The sequence below is a fragment of the Entelurus aequoreus genome, linkage group LG15 (genome assembly GCF_033978785.1).
Source record: "Entelurus aequoreus isolate RoL-2023_Sb linkage group LG15, RoL_Eaeq_v1.1, whole genome shotgun sequence".
Taxonomy (NCBI): Eukaryota; Metazoa; Chordata; class Actinopteri; order Syngnathiformes; family Syngnathidae; genus Entelurus; species Entelurus aequoreus.
In genome coordinates, this window is record NC_084745.1 from 36,641,349 (window position 1) to 36,652,766 (window position 11,418).

An 11,418-nucleotide genomic window follows, 5' to 3' on the forward strand; every position below is an offset into this window, starting at 1 on the left:
GCACAAGATGGCGTCGTTCAATTATTAGCACGTTTGCATGTGGAGTGCATCCTGTTAGTCAGTACCGCATCAGCTGTTTTGTGTGCATGCCGGACAAAAAAGAAACTGGGTCAAGGCTCGCCTGTGGAGCGTTCCTCTTACATTCAGTCAGAGCAAAAAAAATTGAATTTGGTTTCCACTTGTCTAATCTTGTCCCTGAGTTTACACTGATACTTAGTTGTCATGACAACGGCAACTTCACTATCATCTTATAAATAATAGGGTTGAGGTTGCTTTCTGTCATAAAAGTGCACTTTATACCACACATCAACAAATGCTAATTAAAATGTATCTTACTTGGTGGAAGTAGAGACAACTCGGCAAGTCATCCATCACAATTAGTAGGTCAAAGTGGAAAAAAATAAAAGTTGCTGGCTAAGTTTCTACACAGGCAGAAAGATGCTAAAATTTATATTTTGCTAAAAGCCCAGACTCACAGTCGCTGATCAATAGGCATACTCGCAAGCGAGTATTGGCATTTTTGCTCAAATGCTAATGTGTTAAAAAGAAAATTAGGAACATGCTAGACAGATCAATATTCAGTATTTTGTCGAAAGCGCTACCTCACCTATTGGATGCTCAATGGGCATGATGGAAACTTAATATTGGCATTTTAAATTTTTTTTACAAATGTGCCCAAAAAGTGTGAATGTGCTTGACAGGTCTGTAGATGGATGGCTGAATGCTAAGATTAGCATTTTGCAAAAAAAGTGCAAACTCGCATAATTGCTGCTGAAATGGTAAATGGGTTATACTTGTACAGAGCTGTTTTACCTTCAAGGTAGTCGAAGCGCTGTTGACACTATTTCTACATTCACCCATTCATACACACATTCACACACTGATGGCGGGAGCTACCATGCAAGGCCCTAACCACGACCCATCAGAAGCAAGGGTGAAGTGATTTGCCCAAGGACACAAAGAACGAGACTAAGATGGCGGAAGCCGGGGATCGAACCAGTAACACTCAGGTTCTAGCAACAAATAACGCTTTTCAAAACAAAAGCAGCACCGTTGTATTGCACACTCGACATAGATACTTTTTAAAATGTATTTTGTAATTTATGATTGGCCTCACGCGGGCCGGACAGGGACGCACAAAGGGCCGGATGTGGCCCGCGGGCCGCAGAATGCCAAGGTCTGGTCTAAAAGTATAAGAACTAGTCCTACAACTTGAAAACACAACAATGTGGTTCCTAGCTAACTCCACACCACTTGAAAATGTCTTTTCATCGCATTGTTTTTTTTGTCTCAAACGTAAACATGTGACCGATGTGTTAGCAGGATGCATCAATAATTAATTAGAATGAGAATTATGTGATCCATTGCACATTCTAAAGAGTCAGGTGTGGAGTGACAACTTCAAGGCCTGTGCCTCGGATTACACTCTTGAAATATTCACACTGAACCTTTGCATAATTTACTTTGCCAACACGGCCAGGAAAAAAAAGCTGGAGCTCAACATAAAACTGCCATATTGCAAACATTTCCAACAAATTGTCAATGGGGGAAACTAAGGCTTCAATGCAGTTTTTTTAGCTCGGGCGGAACTTGGAAGTGATGCAACACTGACATGTTTGAGAGCAGCTGTGGCGTTAACGGAGGGCATCTTGCCTTTGTTTAAAAGCAGCTTCCCTGTCATGTGATCCCTGCGTAGAAGAAACAAAAATTCCAGGGTGGCTACTGAAGCCCGGCGCACATGGCTGCCCCTCTTCAACAGATGTTTCTGGTTTAGGCTGCAGTCTCATTCACGTTGTGAGCCTTTTTCTCGCTACAACCAGCAGATAAACACCCCTTTGGTTCTGGTTTTGTCTACAACATATATTTTTAAGGCTTTGTGCACCCACTAGATGCAGTGACTTGACACTATAGGTCTTATTTTGGATAACATTTATTTAATTGTTGACTGAAAGATGCACCCAAACTTGTAGGTCATGGGGTCGACTGTTACTAACGTTAGCCGCTAGCACTAGCCACTAGTTTACATTCGCGGACAACGTCTTTATCTTACGTACCTTGCTGGACCTACATGGTTTGCTTTTTCTTGCCTTTTTTCCGACCAACAAGGGGTGTAAAGAGAAGAATAACAATAGAAGAGATGACAATGCCCCCAGGAAGTTTAAGTGTCCAGTGTTAGATAGTATTTTAGTAGGGATTGCTAATGTTAGCTGTTAGCATTAGCAAGTAAGTAACGACTATCCGACATGGGGCATGCTACACACAAAAAAAGAACAGCGTTCCTGAGTATGATAAGAGAAGTCCAGGCAGTGGAGATAACTGTTGCTAACGTTAACATTATCAGCAGGCCACTGCCTTCTACATTAGCCGACAAATTATTCTTCCACTTAACTTGCACAATTTGCGGGATTTTATTTTACCCATTACACACATGCTTTGCTTTGTTGCGACTAATAAAGGGTGTTTAGAGAAGAATAATATCATTAGGAGAGAAGACAATGCCACCAGGATGTTAAGGTGTCCAGTGTTGCTAATTGCAACACTGGACACAATGGTAGCTGTTAGCATTAGCAAGTAAGAAAAGAAAACCACAACTATCCCACATGAAGCATGCTACACAATAGTAGTACTAGCATTACTAGTAAGAGAAGTACAGGTGGTAAAGTCGACTGATGCTAACATTGTTAGCATTGGCATCTAGGCATCACCATTAGCTAACTTTTTAACATCTTAAACTTGTGCACTTTGCGGACCTTTTATTTCTTTTTATATGGCTTTTTGCGACAAATAGGGGTGTTAAAAGAAGACAACAATGCCACCAGTGAGTTAAAGGCCTACTGAAATGATTTTTTTCGGGGATAGCAGATCCATTCTATGTGTCATACTTGATAATTTTGCGAAATTGCCATATTTTTGCTGAAAGGATTTAGTATAGAACAACGACGATAAAGTTCGCAACTTTTGGTCTCTGATAAAAAAAAGCCTTGCCCCTACCGGAAGTAACGTGACGACACCGGAGGAAGGACTGCTCATATTTTCCTATTGTTTACACCAGCAGCGAGAGAGATTCGGACCGAGAAAGCGACAATTACCCCATTAATTTGAGCGAGGATGAAACATTTGTGGATGAGGAACGTGAAAGTGAAGGACTACCGTGCAGTGCAGAACGTATCTTTTTTCGCTCTGACCGTAACTTAGGTACAAGGGTTCATTGGATTCCACACTCTCTCCTTTTTCTATTGTGGGTCACGGATTTGTATTTTAAACCACCTCGGATACTATATCCTCTTGAAAATGAGAGTTGAGAACGCGAAATGGACATTCACAGTGACTTTTATCTCCACGACAATACATCGATGAAGCTCTTTAGCTACTGAGCTAACGTGATAGCATCAGGCTTTACTGCATATAGAAACAAAACAAATAAGTCCCTGACTGGAAGGATAGTCAGAAGATCAACAATACTACCAAACTCTGGACATGTAAATAAACGGTTAATGTTTTCCAGCTTGGCGAAGCTTAATAATGCTGTTGCTAATGACGCCATTGAAGCTAACTTAGCTACGGAACCTCGACAGAGCTATGCTAAAAACATTAGCTCTGCACTTACGCCAGCTCTCATCTGCTCATCACGACCCGTGCTCACCTGCGTTCCAGCGATCAACGGTACGACGAAGGACTTCACCCGATCACCGATGCGGTTGGCGGCCCGGAGACGGAGGAAGTCAAGGTGAGGTCGTTCGGCTAGCGCGTCAGCTATCCTCAAAGTGCTCCTGGTTGTGTTGCTGTAGTTCGCCACTAATACGCCGATCGCACCTACAGCTTTCTTCTTTGCAGTCTCCATTGTTCATTAAACAAATTGCAAAAGATTCACCAACACAGATGTCCAGAATACTGTGGAATTTTGAAATGAAAACAGAGCTTTTTGTATTGGATTCAATGGGCTCCGAATACTTCCGCTTCCACTGTTGACGTCACGCGCAAACGTCATCATATCGAAATGTTTTCAGCCAGAAGTTTGCCGGGAAATTTAAAATTGCACTTTATAAGTTAACCCGGCCGTATTGGCATGTGTTGCAATGTTAAGATTTCATCATTGATATATAAACTATCAGACTGCGTGGTGGGTAGTAGTGGGTTTCAGTAGGCCTTTAAAGGTTCCATTATTGCCTAGTATTTGAGTGGGGACGACGGCAAACGTTAGCTGTTAGCATTAGCAGGTAAGAGAAGAACATATCCCACACCCCGGATTGTAAATAATGTAAATAATTAATTGTATATACTCTGATGATTATCTTGTGTGATGACTGTATTATGAAAATAGTATATATCTGTATCATGAATCAATTTAAGTGGACCCCAACTTAAACAAGTTGAAAAACTTATTGGGGTGTTACCATTTAGTGGTCAATTGTACGGAATATGTACTTCACTGTGCAATCTACTAATAAAAGTTTCAATCAATCAGCTGTTAGCATTAGCAGGTAAGAGAAGAACTTTTTTTTTTGTTCTTCGTCCCACATGGGGCATGCTAAGTGCATACTTGCCAACCTTGAGACCTCCAATATCGGGAGGTGAGGGGGGGCCTTGGTCGGGGGTGGGGGGCGTGGTTAGGGGCGTGGTTAAGAGGAGAGTATATTTACAGCTAGAATTCAACAACTCAAGTATTTCATATATATATATATATATACCTGTATATATATATATATATATATATATATATATATATATATATATATATATATATATATATATATATATATATATATATATATACCTGTATATATATATATATATATATATATATATATATATATATATATATACCTGTATATATATATATATATATATATATATATATATATATATATATATATATATATATATACCTGTATATATATATATATATATATATATATATATATATATATATATATATATATATATATATAAATACTTGACTTTCAGTGAATTCTAGCTATATATATATATATATATATATATATATATATATATATATATATATATAAATAAAAGAAATACTTGAATTTTAGTGTTCATTTATTTACATACACACACACACACACACACGCACACACACACACACACACACACACACACACACACACATACACACACACACACAACACTCATCTACTCATTGTTGTACTTGAAAGTACAATGCTTTGTTAAGGGTTGAATTGTCCATCCTCTTTCTATTCTCTGTCACTATTTTTCTAACCATGCTGAACACCCTCTCTGATGATGCATTGCTGTGTGGCACGCACAAAAGTGCTTTCATCAAATGCACGAGAGTGTGGAATCTTCCATCTCTCCCTAGCATGGCCCAAAACCGGTCAATCCTTGCTTCCTGGGGAAGATCTTCCCTGGCAAGCAATTGGTACTCCAGTACTTGTACCCGGAAGCTGGTCAGGTCCAATCGCAGCTGCGGCAGACTTTTTTTTGGGGGGGCGTGGCCTCCAGCTCCAGCTGAATACTGGGAGTTTGTCGGGAGAAAATCTCTGTCGGGAGGTTGTCGGGAGAGGCGCTGAATATCGGGATTCTCCCGCTAAAAACGGAGTTGGCAAGTATGTAAGTGAAAGCCATAACAGCAATTCTGGTTAGCATTAGCAGCTAGTATCCGCCTTTTACAGGGCAACAGCTAACCTCAATTGTTAGCATAACAAGGAAGAGAAGAACAACATTTCTTGTTCTTTGTCCAACGTGAGGCATGCAACGTGAAAGCCGTAACAGCGTTTCTGGTTAGCATTAGCAGCCACCACCTTTAACAGGACAGCTTTAACCTTAACAGTTAGCATTAGCAAGGAAGAGAATAACAACTTTTCTTGTTCTTTGTCGCATATGCAGCATGTAAAGTGAAAGCTGTAACAGTGTTCCTGGTTAGCATCAGCAGCTAGCTACCACCTTTAACAGGGCAACTGCTAACCATAACTGTTATCGTCAGCAAGTAAAAGAGGAACATGTTTCCTTTTTCTTCGTCCCACATGGGGCATGTTACGTGAAAGCCGTAACAGCGTTTCTGTTTAGCATTAGAAGATAGCCATGACCTTTTACATATACTGATGCAATTTTTATTGCGTACCTCACAACACCTCACTTAGGTAGCCTCTGTACTTTGGTTTTGTTATAAATTTGGCCTCTTTTGCAACCACTAACAGTTGGTTAACTTAAAGGGTTCACATTATGATTTGTTTTTCCTACAATTAAAACACTTCCGGGTGGTCTACATAACATTCAATGGTTGTTCTTTGGTCAAAAAAAAATATATATATATAGATTATATACAGATTATGTTTACGTTTTCAAGTAGGGCTGGGCGATATATCGATATACTCGATATATCGCGGGTTTGTCTCTGTGCAATATAGAAAATTACTATATCGTCATATTCGAGTATACGTTCTCACGCAGTTGCTTTTAGCTGCGGGCATTACACTACAGGCGTTCCTCACTCTTTGTTGACTCTCCTTCTCACAGAGATGTAAAACAAGCGCACCTTCTTACATACGTCACATACTTATACGCCCTTGCGGAGCAGAGAGGTAGCGGCATGGGTAACGTTAGCTGTGGTGCGAGTGGTAATACGAGAGAAAGAAGGTGCGAATCTGGTAACAAATGAAGGAAAAATTAATTCCCAAGAAAAATAGCAGGGGGTCCATCGTCTGGCGGTGGTTTGGCTTCAAGCGGGAATATGTCGAACAGACAACCGTAATTTGTCAAGTGTTGGGCAAAAGCGTTTCTACAAAAAGTAGCATTACTGCTAATAGGTAGCATCATTTGAAAAGTCACCTGCCAGAGAATGAAGAGTGCTTACTCCGCATGTCAACATCTCAGTTCGGTGCCACCAACAAAATGCCGAGGCAACCATTTCCACATCAACACCGTATTAAAAAAATAGTCAACAACAGAAGGAGATAACGTCCGCAGGAACCTACCACATAGCGAAGGACATACACTATTTGATTTCCTATTATGCAGCTCATTTTTATTTGAGTTATTGAAATATCTTGTGTGACATCATGCACAAAAGTGCACTTTATTTGTTTTAAACTATTGTAGTGGCGTTCTGTACAAAAAGTGCACTTTAATTTAGTGTTGTTTTGATATGTCATCTTAATGACATCATGCACAAAAGTGCACTCATAGCTTGTTTTAAAATGTCTCTGACAATCTTGCACTTTCTGTTTTGAAATGACATGAATGTTTGTGCCACTGCTTAATAACTGTTTAATAAATACAGTTTTGGTCAATTGACTTAGTTGTGATTTCCCTCTCTGCATGAAAGTTTAAAATGAGCATATATTAATGCAGTATGAACAAGAATGTTTTAATGTAGACACATAGAATCATCATACTGCCGTGATTATATGCATCAAGTGTTCATTCAAGGCTAAGGCAAAATATCGAGATATATATTGTGTATCGTGACATGGCCTAAAAATATCGAGATATTAAAAAAAGGCCATATCGCCCAGCCCTATTTTCAAGCTGCTTTCTGACCGTCTCTTCAGAATGCGCTGTTTTGTGGCCGATCTTATTTATGTGCCACCACTTCGACTGCGTGTTCTCCCCGTCATCCATGTTGTAGTTTTAGCGACTCCAATGGAGTCTACTGACAGATATAAATTCGAAATATATGCTACTTTGTATTAGAAATGGCAAGAGCGGATGATGCATGTGTATGTACGAGCCACAACAAGAGGAAAGAGAAAAAGAAGGAAGATATTGACGACAACGTCCAACTACAATGGCGAACTCGCGTAAAGCTCATCGGGTAAATCTTTACCATGTATGGAGATATCTGCAAACGTCACTAAATTGGGCAAATTCCAAATGCCTTGTTTCCTGGAAGTATGAAGGAAGGCAATTTTGTTTTATAAATATCTCCGCCATGCCTCTATGGTTTGATTTAAACTTTTCGGGACTTATGCAGATCCCAAATACACAACAGGTACCAATAGGTAAGAAAAGTTGGTTTTAGATAAAAGGTCCGCGTTAAGTAAAATCTATAACATACATTTGGAGTATTTCAGGTGAGAAGTAAACTAGAAGTAAACCTTTATTAAGAGGGAAAAATCGTAATCTAAAGTGTACAAGCTTTAGTATAGCCTGTAGTGGCCCGATGATCTGGAATGAGATTGATATCTCGATAAAATAATTATATTCTTTAAACATTTTTAAAAAGCGTTTCAAGCTAAATTTATTGCGATGTTATGCTTAGTACATTTAACACACCCCTTATGGTTGAGGAATTTACATTGGTCGCATAATTCTGATCTTGACCTCTGCACGTATGATGAGATTATCGCAGAGCTTCAAAATGCAACCTTTTAATCAAATTTGAATAGGATATTGAGACTGATTTGGTGGATTTAAAGATTCCTTTTTTATTTATAAATGAAATTGTAAATGGGTATTTGGTGGGTAGATTTTGAAATGTATTGTATTGTATTGTATTTTGTATATTATATGATGATGTATAATTTAACTCTGGGTCCCTGTCCATAAACTGTGTGCTTCTAGGGATGACCTTTTTGCAGAACGGACTCTGATATTAACAAAAGAAACAATAATGAAATACAAAACTATGTATGTCTGTAAATAAATAAATAAATAGAATCTGTGGCTGAAGATGCGTTAGCTGTTAATATTGGCATTTGATATTCAAGTTGAGGAAAGACACATTAATTAGTTCCTCTGAAAATGATTGTTTTGATTGTGTTGTAGCACTTACGGCAAGAGTATGTATGGATGCTAAAGTTACCTCAAAGCGGTCATAATATGATTTTTTTTTATACATTTACAACACATAACATGTAATGGTGGTTCTTTGGTCAAAGTTGTGCATAGATTATGTTTTACAGACTATTTTCAATCCACTGTCTAGCAGTCTTACTTACGTGGCTACTGATGTTCTAGTTTTTATCCATCCATCCATCCATCCATTTTCTACCGCTTATTCCCTTTGGGGTCGTGGGGGGCGCTGGAGCCTATCTCAGCTACAATCGGGCGGAAGGCAGGGTACACCCTGGACAAGTCGCCACCTCATCGCAGGGCCAACACAGATAGACAGACAACATTCACACTCGCATTCACACACTAGGGCCAATTTAGTGTTGCCAATCAACCTATCCCCAGGTGCATGTCTTTGGCTACTGATGTTCTAGTTTTTAGTGCTTCCATAATGAGTCTACAGACAGATATGAGGTCGAACTATACGCTACTTTGTTTTAGAAATGGCAGTAGCAGAGGATGTATGTGCATGTACGAGCCAGTCTGCCCCACAACAAGATGATATAGAAAAAGAAGGAACATATTGACTACAACGTCGGATTACAACAGCGGGCTCGCGCAGAGCTCTTCGGGTAAATCTCTATCATATATGGAGATATCTGCTGACGTCACAATTGGGAAAAAAGTCACAGGTTGTCCAAATTCCAAACGGATCGTTTGGAGGAAGTATGAAGGAAGGCAAGATTATTTTATAAAAATCCCCGCATTGCCTCCATGGTTTGATTTCACATTTTTGGGACTTGTGCAGATTCCAAATACACAAAATCAGGGACCAGTAGGTAAGAAAATGTGGTTTTGCATAATAGGTCTCCTTTAAATGAAAATATTTCATGTTCAGCCTAAAGGCCGTCAGGTCTGGAGATGCCTGTGTTTCACATTTGGAAATGAGGTCACGTTTAGGCAACGGAGCGAAGGTGTGTGTGTGATTCCCAAGTTTGATGCTCTATTTAATCAGGATTCCAGCGGACATGGCGGGCGTTCTGGAGGTGGGAAAACACACGGACAGACCCCCACCCCCCGGCTTGCCTGACCTGATTAGGACAGGGTGGAAGTGATGAAAGGTGACACGGCTTCAAAAAAAATCATGTTTGTGTGCAGTGTTTTTTCCTCAGTTTCTAATCCGTACAGGACTCCATCTTGATCTGACTGTGATGAGATGGTCTGTGACTGACACATACACACAATGGTCCCGCAATGCACTGAAGCTGCGAGTTATGTAAGAGTGAGCACAGAAAGCTGCAGGCCTGAGTGCACATCCTCTATCAGGGCCACCCCAACCCCTCTACATGTGGCAAGAAAGATTACTTTCTCTCACACTCTCTCTCACACACACACACACACACACACACACACACACACACACACACACACACACACACACACACACCGCTTGAGGCATACATTTTTTGTTTTTTTGGGTGCATGCAGAAATGCAGGTATAGAAACCAACAGGTGCCGTTATGTCAATGCAATAACACCAAGAGCGCAGCCTCACCTCCTCCAGCACGTTGACGGTGTTCCTGCAGCTCTGCAGCCGGGTGGTGAAGCTGGAGGTGGTCGGGGAATTGTAATCCTCGGTCGTCTCCGAGAGGAACTCGGACACCGATATTTGATCCGGCATCCTTTGAAACGCAGGATAAAGCCCAGCTGGAGGTTCGAGGAGGGGGTCTCTCAATGGTAGGTGGGTGTTGGAGGGGGTCAGAGCATGTAAAAGAGACGTCTTGGACGCGGGGTTTTTCCTTCCTTGAGCACGACTAGAGATTATTAGGTCGCTTTTCCCTTTTTTTGCAATGACTTCACTCTTCCCAGGAGGCCATGGGGGGAGGAATTACCTCGATCTGTGCGGGCAGGCCCTGTCTATCCGTGCAAAAGCAGTGCCTACACGCAAAGCATTTAAAAGAAGTGTCACTCGGCGTTTAAGTAAAGCTGGGAGGGAGGATAGCGGATGTCCACATTATGCGCTGCAGATGTTATAAGAAGCCGCTTAGTTGTGCGAACCGTCCAACGCTGCTGGCTTCCGTTTTAGGATTTATCGTGCTCCATGGCGCGTCGATGTCATCTCCAAAAGCAGCGGGCCTTGATGCTCCCTTCTTCGGCTCCTATTTGGTTGTTGTTGTTTTTTTGCGTGTGTGGGGGGGTGATAAAGGTCTGCCGCAGACTCATCCACCGCCACTCTCTCCTGCTCCGCAAAGCACAAGCTGCTCTGAGGGAGAGAGAGGGAGAGAGAAAGATGACCAAACCACACCGCACAAGCTCGCTGTTTCCTGCTGAGGGGTTTCAAAATAAAAACCACGCCCCTCGGCGCTATTACAAAGCGCACACGTCGAGCTACAACGAAACGACAGCAAAGAGGACGTCGTATGTCGTATGTTGTACGTCATTCATGCGGACAGTACCACCGCACGGTTTTTGATATTCTTTACAGTGAAGTGTTATTCTGGAAGTCGTAACATAAATCCCCAATATCTCATGGTTGTTAGCAGGCGCTTGACAAATATCCTCTTGCCACCCATCTCGTTTAGCTACGCATGCGTCATGTGACTGCAGTGAATTCTGTTCATCCTCTGTCATTGAAAACATAACAAATATGCTTTGTTTACGATTACT

The 11,418-nt window shown here is 40.9% G+C and overlaps 1 protein-coding gene across 6 annotated transcripts in view; it reads right to left on the bottom strand.

Annotated features, from left to right (window-relative positions):
* The window catches only part of asap1b (ArfGAP with SH3 domain, ankyrin repeat and PH domain 1b), a 109,377-nt gene extending 98,315 nt beyond the window's left edge, over positions 1–11,062 (bottom strand). For 2 of the 6 annotated variants that reach the window (XM_062021369.1, XM_062021368.1), the window contains exon 1: positions 10,307–11,061. In XM_062021369.1, the coding sequence (XP_061877353.1) occupies positions 10,307–10,432 (126 nt within the window). In that variant the 5' untranslated portion in view covers positions 10,433–11,061. Of the gene's footprint in view, positions 1–10,306 lie in introns of all 6 variants that reach the window. The other 4 variants (XM_062021372.1, XM_062021370.1, XM_062021367.1 and 1 more) reach the window with 3 other exon arrangements.
* Between the last annotated feature and the right edge of the window lie 356 nt (positions 11,063–11,418).